Source organism: Ochotona princeps, chromosome 26, assembly GCF_030435755.1.
Source record: "Ochotona princeps isolate mOchPri1 chromosome 26, mOchPri1.hap1, whole genome shotgun sequence".
NCBI lineage: Eukaryota > Metazoa > Chordata > Mammalia > Lagomorpha > Ochotonidae > Ochotona > Ochotona princeps.
In genome coordinates, this window is record NC_080857.1 from 24,228,437 (window position 1) to 24,255,301 (window position 26,865).

Genomic DNA, 26,865 nt, shown 5'->3' on the forward strand with positions numbered 1-26,865 from the left:
TCTGATCTGGAAGCTAAGCAGGGTCGGACCTGGTTAGTACTTGGATGGGATAAAAACAAGTCATTTTTCACATCAATCACAGATCTCTTTCCGCTTTGAAGATGCCCAATCATGAACAGCAGGTCATCTCGCACACGGCAGTTCAGGGACCATCTGCAGGAGCACCACAGCAGCTACAGCCTCATGAATCTCAGTCTCCATACCTTTTCCCCCATGGATACACCGCCGGATGTGATGATGACATCAGCACGGCTGATCCCCTCGTTCAAGGCATTGAGTAAGTCATCTGGGCTGGAAAAACAGAGAAAGACAATGCATTAACACACAAAGGAGTATCTGGGATATAGTGTCAACTTTAAATGAACCCATCCTATTCTCTGAGCAGAAAGCTGACTGGAGTACAGCAATGTATTCCATTTTGGGGGAATCAAGTGGGTCTTTGCCCAATAGAAGTATACCTTTTATTGTGGAGAAAGGACTTTCTAAATGTTAAGGTAGTGGTTATTCCTGCTTTCACAGGACTTTTGCCTTCAAGAAGGCAGTGTAATGAAAGACAGTAAACCATCTTGGTTTACCTAGGAAGACCCTTGTTTAAGAACTGGAAGACACATGTCCTAGGATATCCTAGGCAAACCAGGAGAATTGGTCACCCTAAGGTGTCAAAAGGATCACAAAGGACTCTTTGGAGAGAATGAATGAAGAGCTGAACTTTTGACAGGTGGAAAGGAATGGGAAAGGGCTTTGGAATAACATGGATAACATAAGCAACAGCTTAGAATCGTGCATAAGGCTGCAGTTTCTAGGTCGCAGTGATGACAGCTTGGCAAGAGTGAAGGACTTGACTAGAAGTGACTGAGATGGGTGAGAGGGGACGTGATTTTTGGAGGACTTTCACATTTAAGAATTTGGCTTTTAATCTATTAGGAAGTTGAAATATGAAAAGCCAGGGATGTTTATGAAAAACAGAAGGGGCAGATTAAAGGGAATGTGGAAGACAGAAACTATATGAAATATCCTGAGAGGGGCCCGGTGGCGTGGCCTAGCGGCTAAAGTCCTCGCCTTGAATGCCACGGGATCCCATATGGGCACCGGTTCTAATCCCGGCAGCTCCACTTCCCATCCAGATCCCTGCTTGTGGCCTGGGAAAGCAGTCGAGGACGTCCCAAAGCTTTGGGGCCCTGCACCTGTGTGGGAGACCTGGAAGAGGTTCCTGGTTCCCGGCATCAGATCGGCGCGCACCGGCCGTTGCGGCTCACTTGGGGAGTGAACCAATGGACGGAAGATCTTCCTCTCTATCTCTCCTCCTCTCTGTATATCCGGCTTTCCAATAATAATAAAATCTTTAAAAAAAAAAAAAAGAAATATCCTGAGAGGTTAAAAAAAAAAAACAGGTTGAATGTTAAAGAGAGAAACTGGGTATGTTCCTGGATCTCAACTGAAAATGGCCAGGCACCAGGCCCTCTGACAGCATGAATCAGGAGGAAGGGGACCTTTTTTTTCTGTTAATGGCCATTTGGATATTCATAAATTTATCTGCAGGCTTTACAAAATTATAAACTTAAAAATTAGCCTGCTGTAGATTTACTAAATTTTAACTCCCACCTGTGGTTTCCTTGGCAGGATCAGAAAAAATAATTTCCTGTGGCCTGTGGATCAGATCTACCCCAACCCTCACACAGATCAAAGGCCTGGAGAGAAGACATTGAAAAAAAAACATCAAGGGTCTTCTATTCTGGCTTCTAGAAGTGCTGCAGAGGCCTAACCTGAGGTTTATCAATCGTCACAAAGCACCAAGCATGAGGACCTGCGAATGGACAGGATGGCAGGGAGCAGCTGAGATGGACTCTATAGTCGGGTTTCAAGAGGCACTAAGCTCAAGTAGTATAAAGTCAGAAGCCATGCTTAATTCCTCTCTAGGTGCTCATGTTAGGTGTTGAGGGAGGAGAAAGACAGAAGGAAGAATCCTGAAGTGCAGCGAACCCTCATGTTCCCAGGTGTCAGTGATTATGAAGTCAATGTTAGTGGCTCTAGATGACAAGACATAACTGGGATATCATTTCACTTCTTTATGCAGGCATTGCACAGAAAGCTGGCAACGATCTGAGCCACCCCCTTTACAAGCTCTCTAAAAGATAAACTAGCTGGGAGGGGGCATTAATACACAGTGTGGACCCTGGTGTCAGATTTACCCAATATTAGATCCTGGTGCCACTATCAATGGAGATTTACAACCTTGGCCAAGATCAGTAAGTTCTCTTTGTCTCAGCACTCCTTTAAGCAGGGACAACACAGTTGTTATGAGAATTTAAAAATTTGTGGGGGAGTACCTTGAGCAAACAAGTTTTCAAGAAAGGTTGTTAAGTGTGCCTGCTGTTTGGCTGCTCTATTGGCAACAGTTACACAAATTTTTTTAAACTATGGAGAATATCCATGAACAGTAGAGAAAATCATGTATTGGGACTTAAAGATGTGAAAAGTCCAAATGACAGTGAAGAACTGGTTCCAGGCTGAATAATTCCATTTACGGGAGCTGGGTAAAAATCTCCTTTTATCTCCAACACTGGGTATTCCTGGGGGTTCTCTGGCTCTGGGAAGTTGAGTGCCCAAGGAAAAGGCACAAAAATAAAAATTTGAAAATAAGAGATCAACATCGCTTATGGAAGAAATGAAAAAAGTCCAGGTATCTAATGAAGATGGAAGCTATGTGAACATGAAAAACTTAACTGCTTAGGCAAAACATCTGACAAGAATTATACAAAATGATGGGTGTATTTAGAGTATTTTTGAACTAAGTATTTTGAACAGATGAATCCTTTTCGTTTTGCTTGGAAGAAAAAGCTGTGCAATATGCATGTGATGGGTTCCTAAGGCGCAGGGTTTGGCTTGCTAGTGTTAAGGGGCATAACATTATTCATCTGAGCCAAGTGGAGCAAATGGGAAGAACATCGCAAACATAGCATCATGTGGAATATGGTCCAGGTAATGGGATAATGGTTATTATCCATAACATACAATTTTCTGCTAGTACAGACATTAGTTCATTTCACCAATCTTACAACATGCAATGACGCCATTTGTAACAGAAGCTGACAATACAGGGTTATCATGAAATAGTAGGAATAAAGCAGCAGCGACATACCCAGCCTCATGGTATTCATGTAGCCTGAGACTGAAAAGGGCCCTAATAGGGACGAGAGGATGACCACAAACATACTTCTCAGATTTTTTTCTTACTGTTTTCAAACCAGGAAACATTTTTTTTTTCTATAAAACTGCAGAGTTGTCAACTGTTCATATAAAATCTGAAGACGTAAACTAGAAAAGCTTGGTATGGTTTGGACATGGTTTGAACTTGTCCTCCCAGGGTTTATGTGTTGATAACTTGGTTCCCAGAGTAGTGGTTTTGGGAAGTAGCACAGAACCTTTCAAGAGGCCCTTGGTTCATTTGAGGACATGTTCTCAGAAGAGATTATGGGATCCCAGACTCTCCATGGACCTGATGTGGCAATGAGATCTCTCTCCTGCATACAGATTCCAGCCACCGTGGTACCCTCTGCCATGAGGATCTCACCAAAACCGAGGGGGTGCCAGCCTGAATTAGGACTCTAGAAATGAGTTCACATAAACTTCTCTTCCTTAAAAAATAGCCTACTTCATGTATATCTTTATAATAACAGAAAGGAGACTAGTATAGGAGTTGTTCCAAATCCTCACTGTAACTATGTTATACTGTAAAAACAATACCTGAAGCTATTTTCTATTCTGTAGTTAGTAGATTCACAAAGTTACAGAATCTTAAAAGTTGGAAAGGTCATCTTTTCCACTAGCACAGCTGGGCCCGTTATTTGGGCCCTCCCTTCTCCATCCCTCTTTGCCCCATCACTTTACTTCCTGTTGCACAATTCTAATGTCTGGGCATCTGGTCAGATATCGCGGCTCATTACAGAGACAAGTACCAATGTGTACAGTCACAGGATTTGTTCAACTTCATTTATGTTGCACGGTACCTCCCCATTTATTGCTTCACAATGTTACCTGTGTGGTAGACCTATGGAAGTATTATTATGCCCATTTTACAGAAAGAAAATGATATTTAAAGACAGAGTAGCATATCTGTCACCTGCCAACTAGCTCATCTGCTAGCCTGGGAGGGTGGTGCCTCTGGCAGATCTAAGGTCCTTTCCTGACCCTCCATCATGCCTGCATGAAAAAGTGAAGCGATGCCCTCATTAGTAATCTTGCCAACTGCAGGCTTTCATGCTCTGCTTTCTCAAGTGCTGCATAAAATAAAGGGACATGAATAAGCTTATATTCTTAGAAGATTGGGGAGAACATATTCTCTCTCACAGAGATCAATTTGTTTCAAGTTAACAAAAACCTGACCATCCAGTGTCCCATCCAGTGAACCAGTAGATACAAGATCTTGCCTTCTGTCTCTCCTTCTCTATGTAAGTCTGAAATTCTAATAAAAAATAAATAAATCTTTTTAAAAAGTCAGCAGCTGGAGGGTGAAAAATGAACATAATATTCTGGATGGCTCCTAGTGAAACAAAACTGCTGAGAGAATAGATAATAGGAACAATTACAAAATACTAATAAACTTTAATTATAATAAAGCATATTATTAGATTAAAATACTTTCAAAATAAAATATTTGTAGATGAAGAGGAGTACAGTTCCTTACAAAAATTCACTTGGTGTATGGAAGATCCAATGTTAGCAATCTTGGCTTGGCGCAATAGTGTAATGGTTAAAGTCCTCGCCTTGCACGCACTGGGATCCCATATGGGACATTAGCCACTGCTTCCCCAGCAGGGAGCTGAATTAGAAGTGAAGCAACCAGGGCCCGGCAGCATGGCCCAGCGGCTAAAGTCCTCTCCTTGAACACGCTGGGATCCCATATGGGTGCCGGTTCTAATCCCGGCAGCTCCACTTCCCATCCAGCTCCCTGCTTGTGGCCTGGAAAAGCCTTGGGACCCTGCATCCACATGGGAGACCTGGAGGAAGTTCTTGGTTCTTGGCTTCGGATCGGCACAGCACCGGCCGTTGCGGCCGCTTGGGGAGTGAATCATCGGATGGAAGATGTTTTTCTCTGACTCTCCTTCTCTCTATATATATCTGACTTTGCAATAAAAATAAATAAATCCTTTTTAAAAAAAGAAGTGAAGTAGCCAGGAATAGATCTGGCACCCACATGCAATCCTGTCATGACCAGGTGGTAATTTAAACCACTGTGCTACAATATCAGCCTCGAAGTTCATTCTAATTTTAAAAGTTTGTGGTGCTACGGAAATACATGCAGTGACTATTTTCACAGAGATTGCAGGACAACGGGAGAAACTGATTTGAGCATTTAAATACAATGCCCATCTTGTCTGTCATATCTATTTTTCCTCACTTCTTAAATACCAGGAACACGCAAATGTTTTTGGCTTCAGTAAGAAAAATAAAAAGCATCTTTTTTTCCTTAATGCCATGATATTCATCTTTCAAGCGGGAGATAGATTAATCACATGTCAAAGAAACTTAAACCTAAGAGAAAGATAGAAAAAGGAAAAGCACTCTTCAAAATACATCTGTCAGGGAACGAGCTTGGCTTTCTCAAAATCATATGTAGTGATAAGTTTCTGTAAAGGAATAATACATCTAGGGGCACTAAGCACTTATCCTCCAGACTGCAATGATTGGTTGTTTGAGGGTGCACTCAGTCAAGATTTTTTTCTTTGAAAATGCACATCTGCGTTAAATCACTATAATCCTGATTTTGGAATAGTTTTTTTTTTAACTTTATCATAAAGCCTACTATAAAATTTAAAACCAAGACAGTCTTTATCCTAGCTTAAGATTTATGAATTTCATATGGAATATTCAGAATGCAAATGCATTTTTATTTTAAAATATTTAATATAAACACACAGATGGACAACAGCTGCTAATTAGTTTCCTGTATCATCTGTTAGAGCAACTGCAAGCTGTGTCATTTTTAAAATGAGTGAAGATGACAACAGACAGAGTGAGAAAAAGTTCCAGAAGTTGTAGATTAAGAATAGTGGCAGTTAGTCATATCATGATAACAAAAAGTAGCTCAGGACATATGCCAATCACATACTAATTTCATCAGAGGACAACGACGATAGTTTCTCAGCTGCAAATATTTTCTGGGTGTCTACTTCTCATTTGAAGTGGAACTGTGCACTGCATATGGTCATTGTCCCTCAGTTCCACTGGGAGCTCTGACACTGTGTAGTCCTATAAAGAAGGAAGCGTGAGGGTGTTTGGCCTACTGGTTAAGACTCCAGTTAGAGAGCAGAGTCCCGCAGTGGAGTGCCTGGGTCTGATCCAGGGCTCTCGCTCCCATTGCAGCATTCTGCAAATGCCGTTCTCAGAGGCAGTGGTGATAGCCCGAGAGTGGGCCTCCCGCCACCCACGTGCAGCTCCTGGATGGGCCTCCTGCCACCCACGTGCAGCTCCTGGATGGGCCTCCTGCCACCCACGTGCAGCTCCTGGATGGGCCTCCTGCCACCCACGTGCAGCTCCTGGATGGGCCTCCTGCCACCCACGTGCAGCTCCTGGGTGGGCCTCCTGGCTCCCAGCGTTGGGCCACTGGCTGATTTCTAGCATCTGGGGAATGAATCGATTGATGGAGGGCCTTTCTATCTTTCTGTCTCTTGGAAGGAAGGAAAGAAGGAAGGAATGAAAAATAAAAAAGGGAAGAAGGAAGAAGAATAAAGGAAAGAAGGAAGAAAGAAAGAGAGAAAAAAGGAAGGAAGAAGAGTGGACAGAGGTTTGGTCACTGCCTGTACATTTCCGGGCTTGTGCAGAAAACATTTTGTTTTTTAGATTTATTTTTATTGCAAAGTCAGATATACAGAGAGGAGGAGAGACAGTGAAGAAAATCGTTTGTCCGATGATTCACTCCCCAAGTGACCACATTGAACGATGCTGCCCTGATCCGCAGCCAGGAGCCAGGAACTTCCTTCCAGGTCTCCCACCTGGGTGCAGGGTCCCAAGGCTTTAGGCCGTCCTCAACTGCTTTCCCAGGCCACAAGCAGGGAGCTGGATGGGAAGCGGGGCTGCCGGGATTAGAACTGACGCCCATATGGGATCTTGGCGTGTTCAAGGAGTGGATTTTAGCTGCTGGGCCATGGTGCCGGGCCCAAAAACATATTTTAAAAAAAAAAATAGGAAAATGAGTGAAAAAGCTATCACAATATTTTTTATTGATTAGAATATATGAATTAAAATGAAAAACCAAATAAGGAGAAATAATTTAAAGACGAGTGGAACAGAATGGTTTTCTGAGAACTATTACTTTTTAATTAGGTTATGGTAGGAAAACCAAGGTAAAAAAAATACTTGGATATTCTTAGAAGAAACAGAAACATCAGCTACAATAGTAACTGTTAAAGATTAAGAAATGAAACTAGGGTAGCCATTAAAAAAGACTCTCAATCTTGTCATTAAGGACACACTTTGTTCAGGTAGAAGGCATACTATCAACCAATGGGAAAAAAGAGACTTCTGGTAAATGGCCAGATAACAAATCCATCGGATTAATTCACAAATTAAAACGTTGCATTTTGGACAGAAAAGGGTATTCATTCCACAAGAGAAGGGAGAAGTTCATAAAGATGACAAGAATGAACCAAATTTTGATCTAAATTTTCCTTGGTGGTTACGAAATTCCTAACTCTAAGAATGTTAGGTAAGCCCTAAGAAGTTAGGATGCATTCAGATGTATTGGTTCACAACTTAGAATTTTAAGGCACTGGTTTTGTCTACATAATCACTGTGCTGTTAAATCTTTCTTAGATGTGTCAGTTTTATAAGAATCCAATTTGCTATTCCCTCCTTCTGTTTCATGTTTAATGTGGAGAGGCAGTGCTGCAAATTGGCAGCAGAAGAGCAAGCAATTCAAATCTAAAATGCTAATCCACGATGAAGCCCAGCAAGCCTGGAGCAGAACAAGCGTCTGTGACGGCCCCTTTCCAAGGGGAGAACTCTTCTCCCATTGTGGGAATTTCTCAGTCCTCCAAGCCTTGAAGGCTAGATGGTGCAACTCAGCAGTTTAGAACCTGTATTAAATTTTGCATTGCTCTGCTGTCTGAAAGCTCAACAGCTCAAAGCAACTTCAGGAAGGATGTAAAGTCACTTAACGGTGAGCTTTACTTAAAAATAAATAAATGAGTATATTTTACATATCTGCATCATAATTATTACTTGCCGTATTTAAGAGGTAAATATGCAGGGCCATCCATTTAAGCCTGAGGAAGCAGATCTTCTTCTTCTTTTTTTTTAAATCAGGCTAGAGGCAGGGGTTTCAGTGGGACCGTGTCACAGCAGACCGAGATGCCCCTGGGATGATTATATCCCATATTGGAAGGCCTGGTTCAAGTCCCGCCTCCTCTGATTCCTGCTGTTGTGGAAATAACGGCTCAGGTACTTAGGTCCCTGCAACCCAAGTGGCAAACTGGGATGAAGTTCTAGGCTCCTGGCTTTAGCTGGCTCAGTTCTGACTGCTGTAGACATTAGGGGGAATGAAGCAATGGAAGGAAGAGCTCCCTCTTATCTTGTCATCCTGCCTTTCAAATAAAAATAAATAGGTTTAAAGTCATCTAAATTTATTTGGGATTTCCCCCTTCCTCTCCTTCTCTAATATTTTCTTCAGAAATATAAATGATGACCATTGCCAAAGGACTATACTACTGTAAAAATATAGGGAAAATCAGTGTGTGTGTGGGAGGGTAACTGGGGAGGATGGAAAAGGATAGCCCTGAGTCTATGGAACTATATCATGAAAAAAGAAGAAGGAAGAAGAAAAGGAAGAAGGAGGAAGAAGAAGGAAGAAGGAGGAAGGAAGAAAGCAGAAGAGGAAGAGGAGCAGGGGGAGGAAGAAAAGGAGAAGGAGGAGAATAAGAGAGGAGGAGGGTGAAGAGGAGAAGGAAGAAATATAAAAATAGCCACACCAGCCACAAAATTCTGCACTGTATATTATTTGGGGGAACATGTCTTGTTTACTAATGCAATTCAGTTGTCACTGCCATACTTCCTAGCCTGCTCCTGTAGACAAGGGTTTTGGTCTTGCTTTGAAAGGACCCTTGTAAAATGTTTCTAAACATTTATACAGTGTAATTGTCTAGGTTTCACAGAAAGAGAAGATGGTGCAGGAAAAGATGGTAGCGCTGTCTGATTTGGGAGATGTAACTTTTAATTAAAATGCTGTGCACAGAGTGGCTACTAAGACATACTCTGTCCCAATCTTCAAGGAATTTCTTACTCTGGTAGGAAAGCAACAACAATGGCTCAATGTGAACAAATCCTCCTTTCTACCCTGTTTATTAGGATATATGAGACAGAAGTTTCTCAAAGAAATCTGAGTTGCTAAGAAGGCTGAATAGGGAAAAGGAGTGCTGATTTTGGCAAGGGAAGGGTAGGAAATGAGAAGTGTGTGAAGTGCCTTCCCAGGGAGAGCTGGAGTGATGTCTGCCATGGAAATGTTACAAAGTGGAGACATACTGCATGGAGGCTGTAATCACTTAGCATGGGAGAGACCCACGCCAGCGACTGGAGAAACAACACACCCAGAGAGAAAGGTGGGAGTAGCCTGGGACAGCCAATCACTGCTGACGTTGGCTGACACGGAACACTGACTCTGGGTTTGGACTGTAGCCAGAGTTGGGGGTGGGGAAGGATTCTGGTGGAATATTGTGAAAGAGGAGCATGCGTCCTCCCCTCTCAAGGTCTGGCTCAGCAGGGAGAAGGTGCTATTTTGAAGGGGGCCCAGACCAGCAGGGAGAGACCACCACAATAAGACAAAGTCACAGTGGCTGGAGAGTGCTATTGGCTCTGCCTGGGCACACACAATTAGGGGATGCGGCTGAAGGGATACTTCTGCATTCCCAATGACTGAGTCTGTACCAGTGGTGTGGCTGGGAGTTGTGCACACTTCTGGGACTAAGAGGTGTGCACCCACTGCCACCCTTCCATAGGCTCCAAGGCGAAAGCTGCCAAGGCAGGACATGCGTAGGTAGCTGGTATCTAGAACAGCTCTGTTCTCTTTGTGGTCAGAGAAGGCTTGTGGGGTGAAGTGGATCCTTGGCATCCTGTGACTATGGGAGCCATGTGTACAAAGACTGTGGGAATTCTGTGAATGTGAGGAAGTGTATGGTGTGTAGCTGGGTTTCTGAACAAAGAATTGCGTGAATCTTCCAGGTGGTGTAGGCACTGGTTGGGGTGAGGGTTGTAGTCACTGTAGGCTAACCTTGATCGTTGATCACTTTGAAAGACAGATTGTGAGACCGTGATTACACGAACAGTTATGAACACTGCCTCCTCATGCTGACAAAAGAGGAGACTCACCAAGTCAAACTTGGGTGTCACCTTGAACTCACACTCCACAGTCAATGACCAGCATATTCCGGCCAGATCCAGAACACATCTCCAGATATCCATGGAAGGAACAGTCATTTCACCAAGCCACAGAGGCACAGCTCAAAGATAAAAACCATCAAAGGGAAAAACTAACAAGTGCTTCCAGAAATGCCCCAAAACAAATACAGAAATACAGGAAGCAAAAACAAGACACGTGACTCTCCAATAAACACAACAACTCTGCAATATTAGAATGCAAAGAGGTAGAGACTGATGAAATGCATGGAGATGAATGGGAAAAAGTAATCACAGTATTGAAAAGCACACAGAAACAAATAATTGAGATATAGAAATCCATACATGATATGTATAAAAACTTGGCAATGAGATTAATATTTTGAACACAAATCAAAGGGGAATATTTGAAATACAGAATTCAATATGAGAAATAGAAAAGGACAGTGTTCAAGATTTATGGAACACCCTCAAGTGTGGGAAACAGAATAGTTTAGAAGGCATATTCGGCAAAATAACAGAAGAAAACATCTTCTAATGTGTAGGAAGAAAGGCACATCCAAGTACAGGAAGCACACAGAACTTCTGGTAGTCATGATCAGAGATGAGCTTCACCATGAAACTTTACAATCAAACCTTCAACAGTAAAGCCTAAAGGAAAGAGTCTAAAATATACATGAGAGCAATGCCAGGTTACCTTCAGGGGGGTTCCCAATTAGACTAGCAGTTGATTTCTCATCAGAAATCCTACAGGCTAGAAGAGAATAGACATAGTATAGGTACTAGAAGAAAATGCCAACCAAGAATACTGTATTCAGCAATGCTTTCATTTATAAGTGGTAAAATAATGACCTTCCAAAACAAACAGAAATAAACAATTTGCTACCACCCATCCGCAGAGACAGAGTGAGAGAATGAAAGAGAATAGAAGATGAGAGCTATATAACCAAGGCATGTAAAGGTAGGGAATCTCCTAGCGAAGTATACAGGGAATCCAAAGCAAACAGTGAGACTAAGGGAAAATGGTAGGATAAAAGTTTTACCTCTTGAATCTCCAATCAAAAGACAGAAATTGGTTGACTGGATTAAAAAAAAGACCCATTTATTTGCTGTCTGGAAGAAACACATCTCACCAACAAAAATATACACACAGTGCAAATGGAACGATGGAAAAAGATAGCCATGTCAATTTGAAGGAAAAATCATCAGCTGTAGCTATTTCAGACAAAATAGAGTTTAACACAAAAACTGTTAAAAGATACGGAGAACATCATGTAATGATTAAAAGATGGATTCAACAAGAAGTGACTATATTAAATGTATATGTGCCTATTATTTTAAAAATTGCTAATGGATCTAAAGGAAGATAGAGACTCTAATAGAATAATAATGTGTATTCAATACCCCACCCTCATAAATGGACAGATCAATTAGAAAATCAACAAAGCAACAGAGCTAATTATTCCATGGATCAAATGGACTTAACCGATAGCTACAGAATATTTCATCTCACAGTTTCAGAACACACATTTTTTCCATCAGTGCATGGAACTTGCTCTAGGACAGACCACACGCTGTGCCATAAAGCAAGCCTAACAAATTACAAAAACTGACATCCTACTATGTACCTTTTCTGACCATAAAGGAATAAAGCAGAATTTAGTTACTCAAGAAATTCTAGAAAATATGCAAATACATGAAGATTGAATCATATGCTGAGTGGGTCATAAAAGAAATCAAAAGGGAAATCAAAAACTTCACAGACAGTGGTGAAGATAATAGCACAACATATGAAAAAGTAGGGTATGCTGCAAAACTAGTGTTAAGAGTTCATAGTAATTAGTGTGTATATCAAGCAATCAGAAAGGCATCAAATACTGCATCTCAATGACCTAGAAAAACAGTAACAAACCAAACCTAAAGTTAAAAGAAAACGAAAATTAGAGAAGAAACAACTAAAATTAAAACAAAAAAGATACAGAAAATCAGTGAATTGAAGAGCCAGTTTTATGAAAACAAAAACAAAAAATTGATACATCATTTGCCCAACTAAGGAGAGATAGAGGGAGAGAAAGACACAGATAAGTAAAAATCAGAGGATAAAAATATGTAAAACAGACAGCATAGATATACAAAGATTCATCAAGAATTAGTACAAACAGTCATATGCCAACAAACTGGAAAATACAGAAGACATAGGTAGGTTTCTGGATTCATACAATCGACTAATATTGAGTCTTGGAGACACAGAAAACCTAATTAAACCAATCATCAAGGTGGAGACTGAATTGGTGATGAAGACTTCCTCTACAAAGAGAAGCCCAGGGTCAGATGGCTTCACTGCTGAATTCTACCAATCTTTTAGAGAAGAACCACTTTCTAAAATATGATTGCTATTAAGCTATAATTCCCTAAGGGCAGGGTCAATATTTGGTTCAACTTCGTATCTTAAATAATATTTGACTTAAAACTCATAGAAGGTGCAAGAGTGAATATATTACTTTCTTGTAACTTCCTATGCCCCATGGGCCAGCAAGGATCCTGATAAGGTGGCTTATTAGAAATGCAAAATCTATGCATCCAAGATTTGCTGAATCATTCCCAGCATTTTTCAGTAAGACCTTCAGATGATTCATTCACATAAGACCACAGCCAGTACATAATGACAGTATGACTACATAATGAATAACCAAACTGCATTGGTTTTCTCAATTCTAATCACTCCCTTGTTAATCCAGGTGGGATTGTCATTGACTAATGTCCCACACGACTCCAAAGTCTTTGCTACAACTCATTTCTCCCTCACTCTACCTCTTCATCTTAAATCACTCATTCTGGATCTCTTGAATACACAACACTCTGTGAGTACCTGTTTCTGCATCAATGGATTTAAAAAAAATTTGTTCTTAGTTTGATGTATGGCATCACTGTCAGAGAAAAGAGTTTGTATAACACCAGAGATTTGCAGTCTTTGAATTGTTATACTTGCTTACAGTTTAGTTGCTCCTTATGGTGTCTTCAAGTATATTTTGGTGTTAACTGTAATGTCAACATTATTAAGAAATGTTTACCACAGAATAACAGTGTGGATGTCAGACAGTTAAATATTAGTATCTGGGAGCAGTGCTGTGGTACACTGGGTTAACCTAAAATCTGTAGTGCCAACATCCATCCGGTTGGAGTCTTGGCTGCTCTACTTCTGGTGCAGCTCCCTGCTAATGTGCCTAAGAAAGCAGTAGCGGATGGAACAAGAAGTTGGATCCTTGCACCCATGTAAGAGACTTGGAAGAAGCTTCTGGCTTCTGCCTTTGCCTGGCCCAGTCCCAGCTGTAGCCATTTGGGGAGTGAACTAGCAGATGGAAGATTCTCTTTCTGTCTCCCCTCTCTCCCTGTAACTTTGCCTTTCAAACAAATAAACAAAACTTTTGAAAAAATAATAGTGTCAACAATGAGCCTTCTCATGGTATTTTAGTCTTCATAGTAATACAATGGTAGCATATATACAGGGCCTTCTGAAAATCCAGCCCTATTTGGCCAAACCCCAATTCCAGCTCACACTGGTGGGGGCTACAGCCTAGCCTAGCCTAGCCTAGCCTAGCCTAGCCCAGCTGGCCCCCAGTCCTGCCCCTCATGTGAACTGGCTTGTATTGTGGCTTGACCCGGCCTGACTCACATTCCATTCTGGTGCTCGGATTCACCAGTGGATAGTACCAACTGGCCCAGCCTAGTTTGCCCCAGAACTGAGCCAAAGGTAAGCCAGAGGTGTGATTCCTTAGCCTGGTCTGGGCTGCTCCCTGTTGTGCTCCTTGTGCTTACCTGTAGGGACTGTGTCATGACAGAGGAGTTGCCCATGCTTCTCCATCAGAACTTCTCCCATTGCCAGATCTCATGCACACTGGTGGGTCTGTGGGTCAGCCCTACTTAGTCCACCTCTTATCCTAGCAAGAACAATGGCCTTTGCTGACTGGATTTCACCCATTTTGGTTTTTACTGTTGGGTGTTACATCCTATCCAAGCCTGGTACACACCCAGACACAGCTCACACATGGCTTAGCAGGGACAGAGACCTAGCTTAGCTCATGAGAACCACGATGGGTCTAGCATAGGCTGGGCTAAGTAAGTGCAAGGCTGGGTGCAGGTAAGTGAGGGGACTGAGACCTGGTGGTTCGGAGAGAGAGATCAGAAGACCTGTACGGGTCAGACTGATGCACCAGTCACCAGCCCACATGGGAGTCCTGAGTTAGGCTTGTTAGCATGGAACACTGCTGACCACCACATGCCAGTCCACATGAAAGCTAGGGCTGGGGTCTACCTAGCAGGGCTACATCCCAGTAGCTGACTGTTGAAACAGGGGATAGGTCATATTAGGCAGGGCCACGACACTAACCACCACGCGAGAGAACCAGATCCAGAGTAGATTCTGTGGGGGATATGTGGGTCAAAGCCTGTGGAAATACAAGTCTTACTAGTTAGCTCAAGAGTTGGGGTGGTGATGGGCTGAGTTAGGTGTGACCATGGAACCTGTCAAACCTCACAGGTATAGGGACCGAGAATAGTCCGGGCAGGTCCAGGCAGCAGCACCTGCATGTGAATTCTAAAACAGGGTGTGGGGCAGGCCAGGCTGTAGCATTCACCAGCTCATAGAAGGTCAAGATGGAAAGACAGGCTATGCTGGGCAAGGGCCTAGCACCTGCTGGCATGTGTGAGATCTGGGTCCCCTCAGTTACCTGCATGTACAGTGGCCCTGTCATTGGGAGTCCCTCAGGATTCATTTCTCACCTACACCTACATTCATTTCTTACCTAGGTAGTAATTTCACTCCCCTCAAAACCCCAGAACTCACCCACAAGCTCAGGATTTGCCCACAGCTTGGCAGCTGAGGCTGGAGCTAGGGCCCCAAGCACTGAGTCCAAACTTGCTCAGGTCCCCCCAGCAGCCACCACCCTGCTCCAAGGTTAATACATCTAAGCCGCAAGGTCCAACTCACCTGTGTTCCTCCCACCAAGATGGCAGTGGTGGGCGGAGCCAGGGACCAGAGCTGCCTGAGATCCCTTCACAGTGTAATTACTGTGGAGGGAGAAATCTCTCGGGCCTAGACAAGTCCAGGATTTGCCCACCACTTGGGCAACTCCTTTGTCAGGACACAGTCCCTGCAGGTGAGCCACCACGTTGCTGAGAGACCCAAGCTCCAAGTTTGAACTTATCACTGATTCTTGTCTTTTTAAAAGACATATCTGCACATTTTTTTTTAAGATTTATTTATCTTAACGGAAAGTCAGAATTACAGAGAGAAAGATAGAGAGGGGAGAAGATACAGAAATCTCTGTTGGTTCGTTCCCCAAGTCGCCACTTACGGCCACTGCTGGGAGCCAGGAGCTTCTTCAGGTCTCCCACAGGGGTGCAGGGTCCCAAAGCTTTGGGCCATCCTTGACTGCTTTCCCAGGCCATTAGCAGTGAGCTGGATCAGAAGTGGAGCAGCTGGGGCATGAGCCAGCACCCATATGGGATGTCAGTACCATGGGCAGAGGATTAGTTTGCTATGCCACCGTGCAGTTCCTGCATAGTTTTGCGGTGCTTGAAATGTATATAAAACAATAGGAGGTTACTGCTGGGCCCAATTCAAATAGGTGGCTTACAGTCTCCCTTCACCGCTGCTCCAACCCCAGCGGCTTCTTTCTATTGCATTCTTAGTATTAAGTCAGGATAACAGTACATTTATTTCATCAGCAGGGGCTCTAAGTCAGCTGTTTACTAAGTTGTAAACTTTAGAGTCAAAGAAAGGTAAATACAAACTGTGAAGACTTTAAAATGAAAGAATTAGCCTCTATTCCAGTGTTCTCTCTGAAAGACAGAAATTACAAGGACAAAAAAACCAACCCCTTTCACCCCCCAAAAAACCAAAAAAAAAAAAAAAAAAAAATCAAACTTTTAAAGGTGAGATGCTATGAAAGCTACTACCTTTTAGGTCACTGGCAAGATGCTGTGGTCAAGGTTGGGAGTATGTCCAGTTGGAGCCTAACATGGTGCTCACTGCACCCCCATGTGCTTTGAGAAATGGTGGGGCAGAGTCTTCAAAATCCCCCTGTGTCTCAGGAAAGCCCTCTCTGAAGGAAAGCAGGATGCATGCATGGTGAGCCTTACTGAGGGATGAGGTGTTACTAAGGGAGTAAGGGGTAATGACGTGTGGTGATACCTCAGGGCACCACGCAACTACAAGGCCAAATTGTTTCCTAGTTTTTGTGCCTACCAGGCTAATGTTTCAATATTATTACAGATGCACTAGCATCTGGTGAGAGATAGCTGAGGTCACAAAGTGTAAGATTTGTTTTTGATCACATGTGAAACACTTGCCAGAAATTCTCAGAAATCCTTGGGTAATTTTAGAGGGAGCTGAGTTAATTTAGTAAGTGTGAAGAATAGGCTCTCATGGATGGAGGGGACAGTCACTGTGCTGCCCTTTGCACTTTCAAGTGGGTGAAGCTGGATTACTTGGATGACATAAGGATAAAAAAATCAATACAAAAATCGTAGAAAACAACTGCACCTAAGCTTCAAAAAAAATCAGGATATGCTAATTTTGAAAATTTCTCTTACTCTTCCCCTATATGTTTTCTTTCTTAAAACAAGTGAAAGTATGGAGAGAAGTAACAATAACACCTTTATTTTCCTGGGATAAAACCAACACTATCTAGATCATCTCTGTGGACTTTCATATTTAGGAGAGAAAAATAATTTCTCCTATTGTAACAGACACTCCAAAAATATGGCAATCACTACAGTATATATAAGTGTGTATATATATATATATAACGTATATATATATGTATAATTATTAGCTTCTGAAGAATGAAATAAGTGAAAATTGTAGCATTGAATTTCTCTTTGGCAGCAAATTCACCTAGTTAGCACTCCAAAAACTCACACGTGTACAGGAAAATCTTCAAAATCCAATCCGATACTTACTTGTCTCCCACAATTCCCAAGTTGATTGTGGGGTAACCATGTTCCTGAATTGTTGCTAGAAGGGTTGAACGATTGCTGTCTCGAATCTTTCCTGGTAAGAGGTCATCTTCAGGATTTAGCAACTACAAGGCCAAAAACCACAAGTTACTTTCTTAGGAAAACGTTGTTTGAGGTGAATGGGAAGAAAAAAAATCTATCTTCTGAGTAGAATGTAGTATATCCAGCACCTACAATAGTATCTGACACGTATAGTTATATGTTCAAAGCATAGGATGATGCGAAAATGTTCCCCAAGAATCCAGAAAACATGTAGAAAACTGTAATTGAGTAAGAGGACAAATATCACACCAGGTTTGGCTATAATCCAACAACACTGTCACGAAAATATGGGGCTTTTCTCTCAATGGTTATTGTTGAGCAAAAAGAAAACAATGATATTTCCTCTTAACATTATTTTCCAAATTGTCTTTCACTGAGAACACTTGAGGTAGACCCTGTGTGACACGTTATTCTCAGCTCTAATGTAAATGATTCTTATAGGTTCAAGTTGTTTGATCTCTTTTTCAAGTGGATCAATACTATCAAACAAGTTAAACTTACCTAAAGGAGAGGGAGACATATTTCATCTCTGACACTAACAAAACTAAACAAGTAATATTTAGCCGCATACAGAAATCTCAAATTCTATTATTGTGAATTGAACTGATCTTTAGAGATTACTATTATGATTATGACTATTTTCATGTCTACAGAGAAAACCAGTAGGTGATCAATATTAACATATTGCAATGTGGCAGTCTGAGTAAGAAGAACTTTGGACTAAGGCACGGTTCAAATCCAGTTTTGAAACTCTTTGTCTTAATTTTTTTGTTTGTTTATAAAATACAGTAATGTTAAGTACTTTGTAAGGCAGTTGTTAGAATTGAGGTAATAAGCGCAATTTATACAGATTAAATATATAGTAAATGTGATTTTTCCTTTCTTTATAATATATTCTGTGGAACGAAAACGTGTTCATTGGAATGAAACTGCTTTCCAACCAGTTGCTCTCAAATTGTTACTTTCAGATGGGAGTACAGATGGAATTCATTTATAATGTGAACACAAACTATCAGATCATAAAATACTTAACATTAAGGGACCTTAACTTACATAGATACACAGCTAACGTAGTTATATGTCAGCTTTAAGATACGTTTGGATGCAGAAATGTAAAAGAAGATATTTCTTTGAAGTGAAAAACATGAACTATTATTTTAGGAAGTTGGAGAAAAGGTTGTACATTTCAGACACTTAGGCTATTGATATGGCCAACACTTGGAGTTTCTTTTTTTTTTTTTAAGATTTATTTTATTTTATTTTTCTTGGAAAGGCGTATACACAGAGCGGAGAGACAGAGAGCAAGATCTTCCGTCTGATGATTCACTCCCCAAATGGCAGAAACGGCTGGAGCTGAGCCAATCCGAAGCCAGGAGCCTCTTCTTGGTCTCCCAAACGGGTGCAGGGTCTCGCACACGGGTGCAGGGTCCCAAGGCTTTGGGTCATCCTCCACTGCTTTCCCAGGCCACAAGCAGGGAGCTGGATGGGAAGCAGGGCTGCCGGGATTAGAACCGGTGCCCATTTGGGATCCTGGAGCGTGCAAGCCGAGGACCTTAACCACTACACCATCGCGCTGGGCTCACTTGGAGTTTCATATATCGATTGTTGCAAGCTATAGCTGTACAACCATCAGTCTTCTTTTGGTACTGTATGGTCAGACTTTGCCTTATGTTGTAACAATCAGAGCTCTGGAATCGGCTGTCTACTTAGGAAGGCTGCAGAAAAACTGATCGTATCATTCATTGTCATCTAGAAGGCTGACCTTTAAATATTGTACTAATTGAGCTTACAGGCCATGTGACACTGTAACCCACTTCCATCCTTAGCCCTGGGAGTGCTTGCAAAGTCACTATTATTATGCTAATATGGACAATTTTCTGATCTCAATTAACACACATATAAGTAATTATAATTTTATAAAGGCCAAGGCTTATAAGTCTTAAACTCTATGATAATCAGACAAGTTGCTTCTGACAGAAAACTGTAGTTATAACCCCCTTTTTTATAAGAGTACTGACCACTCGCTAAGTAGGTTTCCTGTTATTGGTATGTTTTCTTTGCCACTGATGATCCTGTTAATTTGCTGCAAACAGATCCAGAAATAATAAAAAAATTTACAGATCACTGATGAACCAACTGTTTGTAAAACTGTCATATACAAATATTAGCTAGTTAAAGGAGGGTTGGGACATATAGAATATTTTCAAAAACAACATATAACATTGAATGGAAGATTATGAGGTTGAATATACCAGAGAAAACTTCATCTACCTCTTTACAAGTGAATCCTATTTTTTGTTTCAAGCCATCTTGAGAATAATGACTGAATCTTTATACAGTTAAAATACAAAAAGAAAATAGAAAGTAAAAAAAAATAACAAAAAACAACAAAAACAAAAAAAACGAACTGATCCCATCATCTCCATGCTTTGTTACCTGGCTGTCTCACATGTTAAGCTTTAGTTCCTGCCTGTGGTGTGCACCTGGCACGCTACTTTGCTGCTTTAAAGCATTTGAGTTTTGATTTTTCTCTCCCATTCTTATGTGGCTCACTCTTTCCCCAAATGTGTGAATTATTAAGAGTTTCCTAATTCATTGCTTTCCTCACCTTATATTTTTATTCACTCTAGTTAACCACTCCAGACCCAATCATATATTAACAGCTAAAGCTCCTAATTCTAGGCATTTGTTATACTGTTTGAACTTTTAAAAAAGATGTATATATTTTTATTGGAAAGGTAGATTTACATGGAGAAGGAGAGACAGTGAGAAAGATTTTTAACAATCTGCTGGTTTCTTTCTCAAATGGGGAAGTTGAGCCAAACCAAAGCCAGCAGCTAGGATTCACTGGGTCCCAAGACTTTACATCATCCTCCTCTGCTTTCCCAGGCCACAGGTAGAGAGCTGCATGGGAAGTGGAGCAGCTGAGACATCCCATATGGGATGACAGCGCTTGGAAGGGGAGGGTTAGCCAGTTGAGCTATCTTGCCAGGCCCATATTGTACCAATTTTTTAAAAAAGTCTTTTTAATTGGCTGCCTTCCTGAAAACTGCTTCTGAGAAATAAGAAGCATAAACTTGCAAAAACTGTATTATTACTTTCATAAAAGACAAACGATACCCAATTATTATATGTAACTTGGAGTATCTTAAGTCAAACTGCTTTTAATATAAGCTGATTTAATAGTAATTCCACATGGTCAAGTGTCCCAGAGATAAAACTGATTTTTTCTAGGGATAAACTTATTTTACAAATTCTGACCAATCTCTGGGCCTTATTTACTAACTATAATCACATCATGACCAACTGCTACATTCAAAACTCTTAGAGTACCCTCTGTAACGTCTTCCTTTTGAGACTCTACTGAGATACTCTGTGGAAGGATAACAGAATACGCACCCATCAAATGACACTTTGGAATAAGAATTATAACAGTTTATTTTTACAAATACGTTACTTTTTAAAAAAATTCTACGTATTTGGGAAGGGGAGAGGCAGATAAAGAATGGGGGAGGGAGAGTGAGTGAGAGTGAGCTCATTTGTTGGTTTACTCCCCAAATGTCCCTAGCAGTCAACGGAACTGCAGTTGGATCTCCTTCTTAGGCACTGGGAAACCCATCGGTTTAATCCTCTCCCACTGCCTCACAGCATTTGTATACGCAGGAAGCTGGAGCTGGGTATGGAACCAAGGTAGCCAGATTTGGGACACATCTTAATTAGTAGGCTGACCACCTGCTCTTTTATTATTTTTTTTAAAAAAGAAACCGAGAAGAAATAGGTACCAAACAAACAAGCAAGCAAGCAAGCAAATAAAAGCAGCTGCTTTATCCTTATTGCCTTAGAAGAAGCACATCAATTTACAAATTTGTCCTACCTCCCCTATAAAGAAGGATAAAAATTTATACCTTATCAGCAGGGACATGGTATCAGGAGAATCTATAGATTTTATTAATTAGCCTTAATCTATCATGCACTTTCCATATATTTGTCTTCCCACAAGTTGCTGCCCACAGAGACTTAAGGTCTTTTTCCCATCCTATTACTTTTTGAAGAATTGATGGTGTGGGAGAGATAAAGATTGTCCACTTGTTGGTTCACCCCCTAAATGATTAAAACCAGCCAGGGATGGAAAAGGCGGAAGCCAGGGCCCAGGAACTCGGCCTTGGTGTCCCCCATGGGAGGTAAGCACTCAAAATAGAAGAGAATTCTCAAGTATTCACATGTTGTCTCTCATGGCATGCATCAGCAGGCAGTTGGATCTGAATCCACATGGGACTTGATCCCAGGTACACCCATGAGACAGACATTCCAAGTGCTTAACCTGCTGTGGTACAAGGGCTTCCATGACCCTTGAGCTTTTGACTTTTTTTTCTGGTGGCACTCTGAAAGCTAGCTGATACTTATTTCTGTCTCCTATGTGGGTGCAGGGTCCCAGGGTTTTGGGCCATCCTCTATTGCTTGCCCAGTGCACAAGCAGTGAGCTGGATGGGACACAAACCAGCACCCACATGGGATCTTGGCGTGTGCAAGGCAAAGACTCCAGTCACTAGGGTATTCCGCCGGGGCCTTTATTAATTTCTGTTCTGCTTAAGCACTGATTTGTTGTGAACCATCTGGTGTCAGTTAGCTGTAGTGCTGTGTATTTATAAGAACTTTTTGTAGCTTTATCTGTGTATGCAAAACAGGCTTTGGGAGAAACTTCTCTCTACTCATTCTGGCCTGTTGATTTTTAGGTTGCACTCTCAGGGACTTAACTTCAGGGTTGATAACTCTGAATAAAATATATGAGAGGCCTCAAAAACTTTTGGAAAAATGAAATTAACAGGGAATATTATTTCCATGAACTTTTAAAGATACTTAATGTAAGTGATATTTCACATTTTGATAGACTTTGGGCTACATCAAGATCATCTGAACTAGAGTGGCTATTCTGTTGTTGACTTATTACAAAAGATTTGCTTATTTTTTTGAGAGTCAGAATTACAGAGGAAGACAGAGAGAGATTTATCACCTGCTGTTTCACTCCATAGGGGTCACAACGGCCACAGATGGGCCAGGCCAAAGCAAGGAGGAGCTTCTTCAGTCTCCCACGAGGACTTTGGGTTCAAGCACTTGGATCAAATTCTGCTTCAATCTCGGACCCCTTATTAGGGAGCAGCTGGGAATTGAACTGTAGCTCATATGGGATCCTGATATGGCAGGCAGCAACTTAATCCCTTATGCCACAGGACCAGCCCGAGAATGGGATGAACTGTTACAATGTTTTTAAACTCCTAAGATTTTATATAAATGTTAAATTCTAGATTCCTTACTTCATTCTAACACTTTAAATTAATTTGAGCAATCAATAATCTTGGGCATGTGGACACCACATTAGTATATCAAAGCTATTATTAAAAACACTACAAAATTTCTATTATTAACAAATTAAAAAGAATATATTAGAGAAATATTGTGTAAGGTAATGAATATGTTTTGTTTATTTGGAAAAACCAGAATCTTTTTTCTTAAAGTAAGAACAACAAGAATAATGCCTGTGTATACGTGGTCCAGTGCATTAAGCTTATGCTTGCAATGCCAGCATCCACGTGTCTGAGTGCTGGTTTGGATCTTAGCCTCTCTGCTTCCAATCCTGCTTGTGCTAATGTGCTCGGGAAAGCGGTGGGACCTCGGCTTGGAAAGCTTGGGATCTTGTGGAAAAAACTCTGATTGTTAAAGAATTTGAGAAGGACAGAAAAGAATAACTTTAGGTGGTTTTGTAAGAATAGAAGTTCTGAGGAAAATATATTTACTTGAAAATAACTACATATATAAAGAATTCACAGAAAGAATAATATGTATGACATAGTTGGAACTGTCTATGTCTTTCCCAAACTCATACTGAAATTCTAACCTGCGAGGTGATGGTATTAGGAGGTGGGATCTCTTGGAAGGTAATCAGTTCTTACAGGTAGAACCCTGTGAATGGGGTCAGTGTCCTTAAGGAACAGGCCTATTCTGCCTATACTGTGTGAAGACAGAGAATGAGCCTCGATTCCTGACGGCTGGTATCCAGAAGGTACGCAGTACAGTTCTTCTGTTTAGAAGCTACTCACTGTATGCTATCTGTGGTAGGCAGCAGTCTCAATGGATCAAGACAGATTGTTTAAATTACTAACAGTCTTGGCTACAGGGTTAGACTTTATTTTGAGGTGTGAGTGTGGTGACGGGGAGAGGAAGCCTATAAGTTGTACAAATTGTTGCTAGAATTTAGGTTTTCTTTTTGGTTAAAAATGATCAAGTTATTTTATGTCCAGATAACAAAGGTTCTTAGGATAGCCAGAACATTCTGTTAACTCTCTGGGTTTAGAGCATGTTCTCAGACCATTTTGGGGCTTGTTCAGGAAGCATTTTACAGTTGCTCAAAATTTAAAAATGTTCACTGATGTCAGAAAAATCAGGGCTTTCAGATAATTCTCCTGCACTGTCCTGTTTAGCTTCTGAGTTTTGGTTTTTGCAGACACATCAGCAACTTTTTCTCCAAAATGACTATCCATGACTGATAATCTTAATGTCCAATTTCACATCAGGTATGTTTTTAATTTTCAGTGAGTAGCTTTATCTAAAAGAAATGCAGTTGTTGCACTTCTCCTCAGTGGATACTCATGGAAGAAATGGCAAAAATAACTCCTAGGTATTGCAACATTGACCATTTTCAGCAAACTGATGAGATTGGACATGAAGGAAGAACAATCTTTTTTCTGCTATGCCATTAGGGCTTCCACTTTAATGGCATGCTTCATATAGAAATTCAGAATAGACATATCCCATTTGGGTTCCTTAAGGAATTTCACAACTCCCAGCAATTCCTTTTCTACCTGTTTCAGGTTATGCTGTTTAGATACATTCAATAAAGCACAGTGGAATAGAGACCTTCAATACCACATATGTGAACAGGTGGCCTCAAAAGCTTGGCAGATTTGTTGAGTACCACACTTGCTGGGATAGTTCAGTCACTCCAAGTGTGGGCAGGGGGCATCTTCCAGATGGCTGTCTCTTAGACTATTTTAAACAGAAGTTTCTAATATTCATGGTTACTTATTGCTAATTTAAAGATATTGCCTATAAGTATTTCCTGTTTTTACTTACAAAATATTAATATCTGGTCTCCTCTAACTACACCTTTTGATTTTGCCTTTCCCAAATTCAGAATAATAAAGCTGTTCAGGCGATTTTTTAAAAACTATATATTTTTTCAACTATATTTGTTTCCTGAATGGCTAGTATGATTTGTTCCCTTCTCCTTATAAAAGAAAGAATGCTAAAATATTTGACATATTTCCATAATCCAGATTTGGAACTCCAGAATCACAGCTGTGAGGTTTCATGCATACTTCGATAATTATGCTGTTAGTGTTTGTCCGTATGGTAGTGGATGAATGTGTAATCTCTGGTGTCCTAAGTGTTGGTGCATATCTGCCATTAAGCTGTACAGCTCAACAAATTTTGACAAAATAAAGAAAATATGAAGATACAATATTTGTAGAGATCAAAACAGCTATAGAAAATTAATAAATAACAGCACATAAAAATGATACAAATCTAGATTGATCATATCTCCAGAAGACCATGGCATAACAGACTGAAAAATGGCCAAAAGTAGAAGTCAGAAATGAAGCTTGAAATTACAAATTGCAAAACTATCACTTGAAAACAGATAAACCGCCAAACTATGACATGGAACACAAACTATTTTAACTTAAATTGTTTTAACACTAGCTCCTTCAGACCATATGTTTTAAGAGAAGAGCACAACACTTTAACAGTAACTCCATACAGACTTGGCTAGTTCCAAAATAACCCTGACTGCTTTGCCATTTGCCAAGGTTACAAATTCTGACAAAGCTCTATCTAGACCTTCCTTACCTGAATGTAAGGTTTTGTTTTGCTTTTTTTTTCTTTTTGTCATGTCTGTAGGTCAGTAGCAAACATTTACAGAGACTTTCTTTCTTAAATACCAATTTCATGCCTTTTCTCTGCTCTGTCTTACTCAGAGTTATCTCCTACTTTGCCAATCAATGACCATGAATTATATTAGAGCTGCTGCAGGAATCCGGGGAGTAAGTCAGCAGATGGAAGCTCTTTCTCGCCTGCTTCTCTGTGGTGTTCTGTTTTTCTGCCTCTCAAAAAAATTTTAAAGCATCATTTCATGAAGTTGTACTTTCCTAGAATTTTATATATACTTTATATTAATAAACCATCATTATTTTCCCCCTCACTTTTATATATGCATATTTTTAAAGAAATTATTTATTTATTTGACAGAAAGAGAGAGAGAGAGAGAGAGAGAGAGAGAGAGAGAGAGAGAGAGAAAGAGAGAGAATCTTCTATCCATTTGTTCACTTTGCAAATGGCCAGAGTTGGGCTAAGCTGAAACCAAAAGACAGAAGTTTCTTTGGGTCTCCTTCATAGTTGGCATAAGCCCAAACAAGAGGGCCCATCTTTTGCTGTTTTCTCAGGCCCATGAACAGGGTTCTAGATGGGAAGCCCAGGAGCTGGGACTCAAACTGGTGCCCATATGGGATGCTAGCATTGCAGGTGGATGGTTTTACCCAGAACACTCCAGCGCCAGCCCCAGCCCCAGCATATAAATACATGCATAATTGTAAACTCACAGAAAGTAGAAAAAATATACAGAGGTCATCTGTATTCTTCATCTAGTTTCCTATAATTGCAAATATACAGCCATGATATAATTTCAAAATCATGCCACTAAATATAATTGATTATATTTACAATTCTTTTTTTAAAAGATTTATTTTATTTTTATTGCAAAGTCAGATATACAGAGAGAAGGAAAGAAAGAGAGAAAGATCTTCCGTCGGATGATTCACTCCCCAAGTGAGCCGCAATGGCAGGAACTGCGCCGATCTGAAGCTGCCGGGATTAGAACTGGTGCCCATATGGGATCCCGGTGCGTTCAAGCTGAGGACTTTAGCCGTTAGCCACTGCGCCGGGCCCTATATTTACAATTCGTTGCCATTTTTCATATGTGTAAATTTGTGTAACAGTTACCTCAATCAAGATACAAACTATTCAGTCCCCACAAAGGTATTCCTCATGCTGAGTCTTTAGAGTGATACTTTCTTTCCCTTTCCATCCCTAACCTACTGGAACTTTTAGTTTATCATTTTGGGAATGTTACAAATATGGAAAAATATATACCCTTTTTACCTGAAAAATTTATGTAAGATGAAAAGATTTCACGTATTTCAAACATAATGATAGGGCCTGGCACAGTAGCCTAGAGGCACCAGGATCTCATATGTGCACTGGTTCTAATTCCAGCGGCACCACTTCCCGTCCAGCTCCCTGCTTGTGGCCTGGGAGAGCAGTAGAGGACGGCCCAAAGCCTTGGGTCCCTGTACCCACCTGGGA

The 26,865-nt window shown here is 40.9% G+C and overlaps 1 protein-coding gene across 4 annotated transcripts in view; it reads right to left on the reverse strand.

Annotated features, from left to right (window-relative positions):
• The window catches only part of GPHN (gephyrin), a 352,857-nt gene that overhangs the window by 24,086 nt on the left and 301,906 nt on the right, over positions 1 to 26,865 (reverse strand). For all 4 annotated transcript variants that reach the window (XM_004584467.3, XM_058655546.1, XM_058655544.1 and 1 more), the window contains 2 exons: positions 17,350 to 17,471; positions 204 to 291 (listed from right to left, as the gene is read on the reverse strand). In XM_004584467.3, coding sequence (XP_004584524.1) covers positions 204 to 291; positions 17,350 to 17,471 — 210 coding nt within the window. The remainder of the gene's footprint in view (positions 1 to 203; positions 292 to 17,349; positions 17,472 to 26,865) is intronic.